The 14,335-nt window shown below is 39.4% G+C and overlaps 1 protein-coding gene and 1 non-coding gene across 2 annotated transcripts in view; both read right to left on the reverse strand.

Annotated features, from left to right (window-relative positions):
* ITFG1 (integrin alpha FG-GAP repeat containing 1) overlaps positions 1-14,335 on the reverse strand; it is a 242,724-nt gene that overhangs the window by 34,306 nt on the left and 194,083 nt on the right. Inside the window, exon 14 of the mRNA XM_075537119.1 lies at positions 6,304-6,382. Coding sequence (XP_075393234.1) covers positions 6,304-6,382 — 79 coding nt within the window. The remainder of the gene's footprint in view (positions 1-6,303; positions 6,383-14,335) is intronic.
* LOC142432860 (U6 spliceosomal RNA) lies at positions 12,679-12,785 on the reverse strand. The gene has a single exon (XR_012780962.1). It is a non-coding gene; the product is annotated as a U6 spliceosomal RNA (small nuclear RNA).

Consider the following 14,335-nt stretch of genomic DNA (forward strand, 5'->3'; position numbering starts at 1 on the left):
TTAGTTGTCCACATCATTCTCAAAACATATGCTTTGGACTTGGGCTCTTAGAGACAGCTCCTCATTTTTCATTTTTATCCCACCCTTCCGGCTCCCCCTCCCCCATTATTTCATTGATGCTTCTGAAACTATCATGAACAGAGATTCATGAAGTGTAGAAATCATAAAGCTTCGTGTGATGAAAAAGACACATTATAAAGTAACATGTTGCATTTATTAAACTGTAGGCATCATTTCATAAGACACAGTTACCACAGGTTAAAATAAAGTACAACTAAGATTTTGAAAGATCATTTCCCTCTTTTTAGGAGACAATATTAGAAACTGTGGCTCAGTAATTGATTAATTTAATGAAACAATGTCCCCTCTAAGTAATGGTCTCTTTTAAAAAATCATCTGTTAGGTGGAGAGCAAATGTTTTGAGAATGATGAGGGCAATCAACGTACAAATGTGCTGGACACAAGGTCAATCAATCCACTTCTGAAAGATCACAGCCTTGACTATGCTCTGGTACCTAGTTCACCCCTGCATAGATGGGGTGACCAAGAATCCAAATCGACTCACTGACAACTCATCAACAATAACCACAGTGTAGGAATGGAGATGTTTTATGGTGAGAAAGTTCTGAACTTAAAGGCAGTTCTAAAAGCTAACAGTTGAGTGACACTACTAAGTTATTTAAACTCTTAGTACCTAAGTCTTTTTATGTTGTAGATTGGAGATATAGACAGCTGCCAAGAAGGTATAATGAAATGCAGTGAGATAATATGTAGGAGGTCTGGAATAGCAGCCAGCAGAAAATAGGGGTTTTATAATACCTGTAGATTAATTTTATTTCAGTTAAAAATAATAATATTGTATTTTTGGTATAAGTATACACAATAATTTGGGTTCCTATTCAAAAACTTCTACACAACTTACTCAGTAACATTGGTTACATGCTTCATAATATGTGAACTCTCTCATCATTTTTCACTTTGTTCCATTTCTGTTATCTATTTTTCTTTGCATTCTCATCTTTGTTTCAAAGTAATTGTTGACTGTTTGGTCTCACGGGTGAGTTTGGGTTGACGATTTGAAAAATAGTATTGGGGAGTCTTCTTGTCTCAACCAGCCCAGTAAATCTGTTTTTTATTGTTTTTTAAATAAGTTTTTCTAACTCTAGGTCTTGGATTTGCACATTTAATTATAGCATTTCACTTTGTCTTCTCAAGTTGTTTGTTGAAACTTTCCGTTCATTTCTTTTATTTCATTTCTTATATTTGCCTTAGCTACTGTATGATTAAGAACAAGTTTCAGTCTTCTGATATCCACATAGGTCTTTTCTTTATTTCCTGTCTTTCTAGTGACTTTTTGGCTTCTTCATGAATGATGTTCTTGATGTCCTCCCACAATTCATGAGGTTTTCCACATTAGTGTTCAATGTGTCAAATCTGTTCTTAAAATTCAGGTGGGGTAGACTGCGAGACATATTTGAGCTCTCATGGACTTGTTCTAATTTTCTTCAGCTTTATACTGAACTTATATATGAACAATTGATGGTCTCTTCCACTGTTGCCCACTGGTCTGGTTTTAGCTGCTGGCATTGAGCTTCTCCATCACATCTTCCCACAGATGTAATCAATTTGAATTGTGTATGTTCCATCTGTTGAAATCCAGGTGCATAGTCACTGTTTATGTTGTTGAAAAATGGTATTTGCTATGAACAAGTTGTTGATTTTGCAAAATTCTATGCTATCATGCAATCTCTAGCTTCATTTCTATCACCAAGATCATATTTTCCAACTACTGTTGCTTTCTCTTTGTTTCCAACTTTTGCTTTCCAATAGCCAATAATGATTAATGCATCCTGATCGCATGTTTGATCAATTTCATAATAAAGATATGGCAGAATTCTTCAATGTTTTCATTAGTAGCTTTAGTACAACAGTGCATAAATAAATAAGAGCTGTACTTTTTGGATTTCCTTGAAGGTGGATAGATATAATATTATAACAGCCAACATTGTACTTCAAGATAGATCTTGAAATGTCCTTGCTGATAGTGAGTACAAAGTCATTCCTCTTGATGTGTCATTACTGGCACAGTAAACCTTATGATGATCTGACTCAAAAAGATCAGTACCAGTCCCTTTTAGCCTAGGCTACTGGCCTTTAAACATTTGCAGCTGTTTCTTCTTACCTTAAGGTGTGACCCACCAGCAAACAAAGATCCCCAAAGTTCAGTTCCCACAGGCTTTACTCCATTACATCACCATGTTTTGACTCTACTTTGAGAAAGCAGCCATTCAACAGGATCAATTTGGAGTCCCTCCCCACCCAAGGGGCCCATCCTTCAGGAGTATCTCTGATAAAGTTTTGCTTCCAGTCATCAGGCCTTCAGTATTTGACAAGGTTTCAATGCTATGCATAAGGTTTCCAGTGACTACTTCCTCCAAAATCAGCAGGAATTCTTTCTTTATAGGAATACTGCTTTGGTAATAATGTCACTTAAACAATAATAAGTCTATCAAAATATGAACTAAGGCTATTTTTTTCATTTACTGAGGTCTTCTTTAATTTCTTTCTGCTGTTCTGTTATTCTGTGTGCAAGTTTTTAATTTTTTTGGTTAAATGGAGTTCTAGAATTTTATTCTTTTATGTGCTATTTTAAAAAACATTTTTATTAGGGGCTCATACAACTCTTATCACAATCCATACATATACATACATCAACTGTATAAAGCACATCTGTACATTCTTTGCCCTCATCATTTTCAGAGCATTTGCTCTCCACTTAAGCTCTTTGCATCAAGTCCTCTTTTTCTTCTCCCTCCCTGCTCCCCCTTTTTACGTGCTATGGTAAGTGGAATTATCTTCTTAATTTTCTTTTCAGATTCTTCATTGCCAATACTGTGCTAGTTCCTAAAACCAAGGGCCCCCCTGACAGAGCCCCAGATTCCCCTTGAGACTTCAAATAGTTATAATTCCATTTTGAGTACTCCCACACTCACTTTCTGCCTACCAAGCTGCCAAGGTGAAGTCCCAAGGTGACAGGGAAGGAGAGTTCCCCCGAGAGACCTCTTAGGCATTCCAGGAGTGCAGGGATAAGCAAGTTCTAAATAGTAAACATAGACAGAAGAAGGAGGAGCATACTCAAAGACTGAGGGTAAAGTAAGATGGTTCCTCCTCAAGCCCAAATATGAAAATAGAAAAGGGCTATTTCCTTTGTCTCCTGAAATTCTGGTCTGAAGAATCAGCAAAAGACCCCTCCTAAATGTCTATCACAAAGTTTTGACAAAGATCTTTGCAGAAGTGACTTTTTATACTTACCTTATTTACTGAAGAATCAAACCACTACCAACTCTGTAGATAAAGTGATAACCCTGTATTGCTCGTTGGACTCTCAGACGTACCTTTAATGGCACCGTAGTACATTCCCCTCCTCTCTTTTCTCTTTACTACATATGTTGAATAATTTTTCCCCACTATTATAACTTTGCGATGGTTTTTCTTCCCCCTAGGACAGTGTATAGATATATTTCTTCATGTTGACTTGTAACTGTGATTTTGCCGAATTCATTTATAAGCATAAATATTTTTTCCTTGTGCATTCTTCAGGATTTTCTATATGAATCATCTTTGAATTGTCCAACTGCTCAGATTAGAATGTCAGTACTCTGCTGAGCAGAAGTGGTGAAAGAAGGCATCTTTATCTTGTTGCTGTTCTTGTGGGCAAAGGTGGACAATCTCACCACTGAGGAAGCCATTCAATCTATTGGGTAGCTTTTATCATGTTAAACAAGTTGCACTATGTCTAGTTTTAAGAGGAACCCTGGTGGCCCTCGAGGGGTATGCATTTGGCTGTGAACTGAAAGGTCAGCTGTTGGGAACCATCAGACTCTAGGTGTGAGAAGAGTTACATGTGGTCTTAAAACCAACAGAGGCAGTTCCACCCTGTCCAACAGGGTCACTAAGAATGGGAATCCACTCAGTGGCAGTGAGTGAGAGTCCGAGTATTTATTACGAAAGGCTGTTGAATTTTATCAAATGCTTTTTTGGGTCACCTTCTGTTCTGTGTGTATTAAATTGATCTCTTAAGTTGAATCACTCTTACTTTCCTGGGCTAAATCCATGTTGTTACAGTGTATAATGCTTTTACTGTGCCATTGCTTTTGGTTTGCTAGTATTTTGTTGAAAAAGTTAGCATTTCTATTCCTAAGAGGAATAGGTCTATATTTTCTTTTCTAGTGTTATCTTTGTCAGGCATTGGTATCAGGCAAGTTTGGTCTCATAGAACATGCGAGGATATATTCTTACTTTTTGGTAGATTTTGAGTAGAAATAGTGCTTTTATTTTTGTTTTGATGTTTGGGAGAATTAATCAGCGATATTGTTAGGTAGCTTAGCCTAGGGAATTGGGAAGTCCATTTACGCATGCCCAGGAGAGCCAGCAAAAGACAAAAGCTGGATTTTCTCGCGGGTGGGTTTGAATGGGCATTACACCTGGAGCAGCCCATCTGGGCCGGGTGATTGCAATTCAGCCAATGGGATCGACCTGGGGTCGTTCACCATGCCTCCCCCGGAACCCTTAAGAAGGCAGGAACAGAGAGGGAGAGGGTCTTGGCTTGTCTTGTCTTGCTTGGGTGGTCTGGTCGTCTTCGTCTTGGTCTTCGTGGGAGGGGAGAGATCCTTGCGTGTCCCGGAGCAGTCTCTGCCAGGCCGCATGGTCAAAGGAATCCTATGGGTGCCGCGTAAAACCTGATGCTTCTTTGAACTTTCATTAAATTCACTTGGATCACGAGCCCGGCTTCGGCATGAAATCTTTCTCGCGCGGAGCCAAGGACCGAGGCTGAAATCTAGTCCCGGAGAGATGGACCTTACAATATCAGGGGGCCTTCTACTTCTGTTTTTGTTGTTACAGGTCTATTTAAGGTATTCTGTTTCTTCTCGAGTCAGTTTGGATTGTTTGTGTTTTTCTAGGAATTTGTTGATTTCAATTAGGGAACTAAATTTGTTGGTTTTGATTTGTTCATAGTATGATCTTAAAGTCCTTTTTCTTTCTGTAAAATAATTAGTAATTTTCTTTTTTATTTCTGATTTTAATGATTTGACTATTTTAAAATTAGCTAAAGAATTTATTCTATTTTACTGATCTTTTAAAAGGTGAAAATTTTGGTTTTGTTGATTTTATTTTTTTCTATTCTTTTTTTCATTTATTTTTTAATCTTTTTATTTCTTTCTTCCTTTGGGCTTAGCTTGCTTTTCTTCCTCTAGTCATCAAAGGTGAAAGTTAGACTAAAAATTTAATACCTTTCTCTTTTAAAATGTAGGTATCTATAGTATAGTTACAGATATCCTTCTAAACACTTTTTTACTATATCCTTTAACTTTTAGTATATAGTGATTTATTTTATCTCAAGAAACCATGCGGGGAGGGAGACAGTAATTGGTGTAAGATATGAAAATAATAATTTATTATTTATCAAGGGTCAAGAGAGTGGGAGGGTCAAGAGTAGCTGATACCAAGGGCACAAATAGAATGTAAATGTTTAGAAAATAATGATGGCAACATATGTACAGATATGTTTGAGACAACTGATGTCGAGATTGTTACAAGAGCTGAAAGAGGCCCCAATAAAATGATCTTATAAATAAATAAATAAATGAAATGCATTCCCCACAGTATCACCCATAATAGTGCCAATTTTAAGAAGTTTTACGATATGCTTGAATATTATCTGCCTGAAGGTTGTCTGCCATTGAGAACAATCAGACCCTACTGTCCACCCCAACCTAAGTATGGTCCATTCCCTTCTGATACTGATCACAGATTATTTCCCTGGAGAAGAGCTGAGGAATGACCAAGGCTATGCCACCATCTTAACTCTAGGACTTGCCCCTCCAAAAGATAACGGCTGGGCTCTATATCACAGGTTCCCAAATTTACTTGGCCTAACACCTGCCCCCTTTTCAGAAAAGAAAGTTCTCAATGTTCTCATGGCAATCAAAAACTTTTGTACTATAGCCCATAATCCAGTGCAGGTACCTGCTTCTGCAGCTGTCTCTGATTGTTTTAATGCTGCTTCCTCCCCATCCAGGGGGTGTTGCCCATTAGGAAACATTGCTCTATCACAATGATGATATACAAGGGATTAAATGTTAATATTTTTTTGGTCATGGAAACTCTGTTATCTACCCATTCTAAAATAAATGATTTTATAAACAGGTGTGAAAACATGCTACAATGTTTTTCACTAAATTTACCTTGTCACTATATTTGAAGATGATTTTATGCAGCATTGGACATTTTATCCAGTCTTACCTGAGCCATTTTTCAGATACCCATTTGCATCTACAGTTGTATACATGATATATGGTCCAGGCTGATTTACTCCAAAGGGCTGTAATTAAAAAAAAGTAGTAGTTAAGCCTTGAAAAGAATGTGAATGATTTCAAGTTTCAAGTACATTTGTTATAAAGCAAAATGTCTTATAGACTTTTTTTACCCAGATGACAATTATTTAGAGAAAAATACCATAGATAGCATTTCAAAAGAACCCTATGAATAGAAAAAACGTAAATTTAAATTCTTCCATATCACAGGATATATTCATCTTCAACTTTACAAGGCAGCATTAATTCCCCCCTTGCATTGCAGTAGTCGGATCACTTTCTATTCCTCCCAACTATGTGAACAATCCCATTCCTTCTCTGTCTGCGTTATCTACTCTCTCCTGGTCTTTGTCTTGGGAATAGGGTATGTCCTTTCATATTCTAAATCTGCCCCATTCCAGTGATGCTTTTAAGGTCACTGTATTTTAACCTCAAATTTCACTTGTCTATATATTGAAAGGCTGGTACCCTGGGCTTACAGTATTTTATGTAGAAAAGATACTGTATACTTATACTACATACTATTTCCACAAAATAGTTATCAGAATTCTATAGGTGCATTCATATTTTGAAAATAGGCAAGCAAAGGTATTGTTCTTTAGATAGCCACAATTTAAAATCTAGTCATTGACAGTTGAAGAGATATGGAATTATTTTCATCATCATCTAATTATTCCTTTTAAAAATTTTTATCGCTTTAGCCTAAATGCAAAAATCTTAAATAATATGTTTAGTTACTTGTATTTTTTTCAGCAAACCTTCAAACTACTGACTTTTTTGGTCCTAGTTCACATTAGAATGACTCTGCCCTACTATCTATAGTATCTCATTTTACAGATTTATTTAGGTAAATTTTGTTTTTCCCACTTATATTCAATAATTACATCAGTGACTCCTTACGCTCACCTTAAGTTCAGCTCTCACCATGGGCCTGTCAATCTAATATTTGAAGGGAAGATCCAGAAATCCTTATTCAGTTTACAAACTAATTCTCAAGGCAAGGTTCAAAGAGGCCAGGAAGGTCCCAAGATTGGTTTTCTTTTGTTAATCATTTTATTGGGGGCTTGTACAACTCTTATAATAATCCACACATACATCCATTGTGTCAAGCACATTTGCACATTTGTTGCCACTATCATTTTCAAAACATCTGCTTTCCACTTGAGCCCCTGGCATCAGCTCCTCACTTTTCCCCCTCCCTCCCTGCTCCCCCCTCCCTCATAAACCCTTGATAATTTACAAGTAATTTTTATTTTGTCATATCTTACATTGTCCAAGGTCTCCCTCCACCGACTTTTCTGTTGTCTGACCTCCAGGAAGTTTACATGTAGATCTTTGTAATCGGTTCCCCGTCTCTACCCCACCTTCGCTCTACCCTCCTGGTATCACCACTCTCACCAGTGGTCCTGAGGGGTTCATCTGTCCTGTATTCCCGGTGTTTTCCAGTTCCTATCTGTACCAGTTTACATCCTCCGATCCAGCTGGTTTTGGAAGAAGCATTTAAGAACCAGAGGAAAGTTGTATGTTTCATTGGTGCTACACTGCATCCTGACCAGCTTGTCTTCTCCCCGTGACCCTTCTGTAAGGGGATGTCCAGTTGCCCACAAATGGCCTTTGGGTCCCCACTCTGCACTCCCCCTCATTCACAATGTGATTTTTGTTCCTTGATGCTTGATACCTGATCCCTTCGACACCTCATGTTCATACAGGCTAGGGTGCTTCTTCTATGTGGGCTTTGATGCTTTTGTGCTAGATGGCTGCTTGTTTACCTTCAAGCCTTTATGACCCCAGACACAATATCTTTTGATAGCTTTCTTCACCATACTTGTTTATGTCCCATTTGTCCTCAGCAGTCATCGGGAAGGAGAGCACACAATGATATGATTTTTCCTTCTTTGATGCCTGAAACCTGATCCCTTTGACACCTCGTGATCATACAGGCTGGTGTGCTTCTTCTGTGTGGACTTGGTTGCTTTTCAGCTAGATGGTGGCCTGTTTATCTTCCATCCTTTAAGACCCCAGATGCTATAAGGTAAAAAATGCTTTCCAGAAAATGTTTAGATGTATTTTGAGCTACAGATTCAAAATCATGGGTGTGTAACTAGCAGTGGCACCAAGTTGTGGTTATTAAGAATTGGCTATTTAATCGACATTTTCTTGAAAAGGGTCAAAGTAAGCCTCTGTTTACAAAACAAGAGTAATAATGGTTAATATTACATTTGTGCTTTTAAGTAAAAATTAAAACATGTTTAGATGAACATGACAGCTTTCTAGTACTTAGGTGAGGTCGTTATTGTGCCAATCTGACTGATAAATACATGTGGGGTTAATTGAAGGATGGAGGGATAAATGGCTCAGGGTTGCCTTTCTAGTTCTCAGCTCTCTTGCTTTCTGATGGTCGGACCAGGATGGCAGCTGCCTTAGCCAGTTCCCTGCTTTAGCTGGCAAGGCTCACTTCCTGTGAGACATCCCTGAGGAGAAGCCACATGGACCTACCCCTATGCAGCTCTGGGTGCTGGAGCACCTGTGTGGAGAGCCCTGCAAGTGCTGAGATATTTACATTCGCTGACTGGGCTTTCCTCCTGCAGTCGTCATCGTTGCGTCTGTTTTGTGAGATGGAGCAGGGTTTTGTGGATTGTTGTTGGATATATGGGTTAATGTTGGACTTGTGGGCTTGGGAAGCACTGAGTTGGAGGCTTTCTTGATGCACATTTAACCTTTATATAAAACTCTCTCTTATACATGAGTTTCTGTGGATCTGTGGATTCATTTCTCTAAAGTACCCAGACTAATAGATTAGGTGTTTTTTTTTTTTTGAGCTCTGTGGTGACAGTAACAGATGTGATTTGAACAGTATTATATAATGTAATATGTTAACAATGGGAAGATCTTTATAACTTAGTAAATCCATATTTTCCAAATGACTAACATGCAATGTTATAAAACCATGTGTGGATAAAGGTCCATTCAAAGTTAAGACAGGCTAATGGATTTTAATGTAACATAGAAAAAGCGCTTCTGAGATGGTATAGTAAGTGTCATTGAAAACCTGTTCCTCCATAACAGCATTGAGAAAACAGGCAAAAGTAGGCCTGAACCCAACTTTTGCAGAATGCTGGAATGTAACCAAAAGTTTGTAGAAATTCAAGGAGTGCTTACTCAAGAAAAATGCTGGCTTTTGTTAACAATAATAATAATAAGCTTTCTAATAATAATAACAACAATAATAAGCTTTACTTTACTCTGCTTCTATTTCTCTCTCCCCAGTTCTACAGTAGTCTTGAAATCAGATGTTTCATGACTATCCAGGAAATTTTCAATGTATGATATATTAAGGTTATGATGAATGAACAGCACTTGTGATCCTCTTTTATATTTTTGGTACATATTCGGGACATATTATCATTAGTAATATGTACTTCCTACAGTCTTGCAGCACACGATTTGCTGATATTGTCATTCTTCGAAGGAACCCTGGTAGTTCACTAGTTAAAGGTTGGTGGTTTGAACCTATCAGTCACTCTACAGGAGAAAGTAGTCGTCTGCTTCTGTAAAAAAACTTAGAGTCAGGGGCTACACCTGAAAGACTTAACACAGAGGTTCAGCTGAATGAACTGAGCCCTGCCTTAAAGGTGTTGCACCCTTGGACTGAGGACGGGGTACTTGGGTGGGGGAGAAAACAAAGGAAGGCCGACCCGGGACTGTGCAAGTGGCAGTCCTTTGACCTGGGGGTGAGTGTCCCATGGAAAGGGACCCAGCTCACCATACCTTGATGCCCACCTCACAGTCATCTGGCAGGTTTTAATCTGCTGGGCAGGGATCTGCACTTGGAATAATTGATCCAGGAAAGTACCCATGACACCAATCCCCACAGTTAAGTACACAGAGCACAATCAAAGGGAAATATCAAACTGTGTAGGGTAACAACTCATGGGTTACAGCTAAGGTGGAAATGTGCTCACATACACTCCTCTCTGTGTCATTGTGAAAACTGACAATGTTATCAGTGCAATCGTGACTGACAGTGTTGTACTTTTTCATTTCTATTGGTTCTTTTTCCTGCCATTAGCTTTGTTTTCCTTTTTATCTGTTTGTTTGCTGGTTAGTTTGTTGCTGTTATTGGTGTAGTTGGTCTTAGGGAGTTTTGATTTTGCCATATAATTAAACCTGAATCGTACATATCCCATGGACATGCACATGAATTCTGGATTCATACTTAATTGTAGCCCCAATCCAAGAACAGTTCGTTCATAAAATGATCATTGAAGATAAGGGTGCTACAGAAAAGTGTGGTGAAGAAAGCAGATGTCTTACAGGAATGTACTCAAACAAGCACCCATTTAAGTGAGGCTTCAATTAAGTCCACATGGAAGAAGCACAACAGCTTTTGTGATCTAAAGATGACAATAACAACATTAAAATATGATGAAGGGAAAAGTATCTGAGCTAAAATTATGAACACCTCAATAGTAGAAGGCTATGGGAGTCAGTGGAGCCCCAAACCCATCTGCAGAGTAGTTCGATTAAGTGGCTGGCAGACGTCCCACTAGAACAGGCAAGGGTCTCAAACAGCCTTACTATCAGACAGAAATTGTAAACGTGATTATGCTGAATTGAACTTGATACTCGGCCAGTTCACCTCCCTAATGACCTAGCCTGAATTTGTTCTAGGTGAAAGTATCCCTTGAGTGTTCCATGACAAAATTTCCTCCTTGGCTTTAAAGTTGATGGTGGTCCTTTTTCTTACTCATTATTTGTATTTTTATCTTTATCACTTTATTTGGATTTTGTTTTTGATTGTTTCTACTGGGTTTCCCAGTTTGTGAAGCACAGAAGGAGTGGCTGCAGAGAGATGATAACTGATGAAATGGTTTATAGGGGACGTAGGGGAGGGGGTGGGAGTTAGGGAGCACTAGAACTGATTGTGATTATACAACTCATTTTAAAGGTGATTTAACAGGGTGGGGGTTAAGGAGAAAGTGTTCTAAAACTTATTGTATTATTTTTCTTGTTATGATTGAATGGCTGAACTATTGAATCGTAGGATATGTGGATTTGTTGCTCCAGGCTTGGTGCATCCGGGACTCCAGCGGATACTCTCTTTTAAAAATAATTTCTGGGAGAACCCTCAACCCTACTAAGACAATTCAAGGTGACCCCATTGCCCCAGGGCTGCAAGGCTTCAGGGAACAGCTCCAAGCCTTAGGAGATGCCCTCAGAGACATCTATCATGTTGTGCTATATAGGGGTCAGGTCCCCTTGGGAAACCCAGTCCACCCTTTTCAGCCCAGTGACTTGGTGTGGGTCAAAAATTAGAAACAGGAACCCCTAAAATCAGCAAGGACCAGATCCCATACCACAATATTCGTAACCCCAACTGCTGTTAAAGTTAAAGGATATGCCCTGTGGATCCATCACACCCGAGTAGAAAAAGCTCATGCCTCAGCTCCTAGTTGGACCTTCAGCCAAATTGCTTTGAATCCACTCAGAGTGACCCGAGATGAAAGCCACCTTGAGAAAGACCAGCCCTGTCCTAGTCCCATGACCAAAAGCTGACTAGTCTATGCATCACACAAACCTCAGGATCTTTGGAGACCCAGCCCCTCATGGACTGTGACCTTTTGAGCATACCCCCCTAGGAGCCCTAGCTCTTATATTTGCCTTAGAACTGGCCCTAACTGCCCCTGAAGAGTGGTTCAACTTCCAGTGAGGGCTCCTAGAGGACTTTCACATTTTGTTTAGCCCTGCTTGGATTTTTCTAAGGTGAATGAGAGACATAAACCAAAGATATAAAATGGATTTTGGTCTTACACTTAATTCTAGCCCCAATCTAAGAATATTAGGTTTTATGACATAGCCCTGCTTGATGTTCACCTTCATGAAGAGATCACTGAAGTGTGGTGAAACTAGATGGTATGCAGCTATCAGAAGGAATAGCATTCGGGGTCTTAAAGGCTTGTCTTCAAACAAGCTGCCATCTAAGTGAAGTGTTAAGTAAGTCCACTGGGAAGCACCTCAGCCCGTGTGATCCAAGGATTTTAAATAATATCCCACTTTCATAGGAGGGAATGAGATCAGAGTGTACACTGTGACTATCCAATTTGCAGAAGGCTGTGGATGGCAGTGGAAGCTCAAAATCCATCTGCAGGGTCCACACACAGATTAAGTCTCTGGAGAATCTCCTCTGATCATCGTGGAGGGCTATGAATAGCTTTGTTATTACACAGAAAGCATTGAAAATCTGATTATGGAAGATGTACTTAGGTTAAAATGTAATATCATTTGCACCCCCTCCCTTCTTTTAAGAAATATGAAACACTTCAAAACTTTGTGTGTCATCCTCATGCAGGGGCTATGATGATCTTCTCTCGATAGTTTCAATTTCACTATATATGCTGCCGAAGTGAGCACCGGTCTTTCTTTTTACCCATTTTTAAATTGTTCAGTTAAAAAAAAAGTGGGAATTATATGTGCATTAAGCCTCCGATGAATTCCTTCTGACAATGGACCAGGAAAGTAAATAGTCTAGAATTCATTGGAAAGAGAATTATTGCAGCTGCATTTAGCTTAAAATTGAACACCTTATCATCTCATCTTTCTTATGATCCATTTTAGGTTACTTTCTGCTTTCTTTTTCTTAAAATTAGGGTCTCATACAACTCTTATCACAGTCCATACATACGTCGATTGTGTAAAGCACATTTGTATATTCATTGCCCTTATCATTCTCAAAACATTTGCTCTCCACTTAAGCCCCGGGCATCAGGTCCTCATTTTTCCCCTCCCTCCCTGTGCCCCCTCCCTCATGAACCCATGATAATTTATAAATTATTATTTTGCCCTATCTTGCCCTGTCTGAGGTCTCCTTTCACCTACTTTTCTGTGTCCATCCCCCAGGGAGAAGGCTAAATGTAGATCCTTGTAATTGGTTCCCCTCTCCACCCCACCTTCCCTTCACACACCCCCCCCCCCCAGTATCGCCATTCATACCACTGGTCCTGAAGGGATCATCTGCCCTGGATTCCCTGTGTTTCCAGTTCTTATCTGTACCAATGTATATCCTCTGGTCTAGCCAGATTTGTAAGGTAGACTTGGGATTATGATAGTGGGGGTAGATGAAGCATTTAGGAACTAGAGGAAAGTTGTATTTTTCATCATTGCTACATCACACCCTAACTGGCTCATCTCCTCCCCGAGACCCTACTACAAGGGGATGTCCAGTGGCCTACAAATGGGCTTTGGGTCTCCATTCTGCACTCCCTGCATCATTCACTATGGTAAGACTTTTTGCTCTGATGATGCCTGATACCTTGGACACCTCGTGATCTCACAGGCTGGTGTGCTTCTTCCATGTGTGCTTTGTTGCTTCTGAGCTAGATGGCTGCTTGTTTATCAATAAGCTTTAGAGACCCCAGATGCTATATCTTTGATAGCCGGGCACCATCAGCTTTCTTCACGACATTTGCTTATTCACCTGCTTTGTCTTCAGCGGTTGTGTTGGGAAGGTGAGAATCATAGAATGCCAATTTAATAGAAGAACGTATTCTTGCATTGAGGGAGTACTTGAGTGGAGGACCAATGTCCTTCTGCTACCTTAATACTAACCCTATAAATATATGCACATAGATCTATTTCCCCATCCGCATATATAAATATATTTACATATGTACATGTCTTTATCTAGACATGTCTTTATAAATGCCCTTTGCCTCCCAGCTCTTTCCTCTATTTCTTTGACTTTCCTCCTGTCCTACTATCATGCTCAGTCCCCACCAGGGTTTTAGCAATTCCTCTTGGTTACATTACCCTTGATCATGCCCTACCAGGCCTCCCACACCCTCCTCACCACTGATTTGGGTCACTTGTTGTTCCCTTGTCCCTAGGTTTGTTAACACCACTTCCTTTCCCCCACATCCCCTTTCCCATGTCCTCCTGGAACTGTCAGTCCCATTGTTTTCTCC

This window comes from Tenrec ecaudatus, chromosome 18 (genome assembly GCF_050624435.1).
Source record: "Tenrec ecaudatus isolate mTenEca1 chromosome 18, mTenEca1.hap1, whole genome shotgun sequence".
Lineage (NCBI taxonomy): Eukaryota > Metazoa > Chordata > Mammalia > Afrosoricida > Tenrecidae > Tenrec > Tenrec ecaudatus.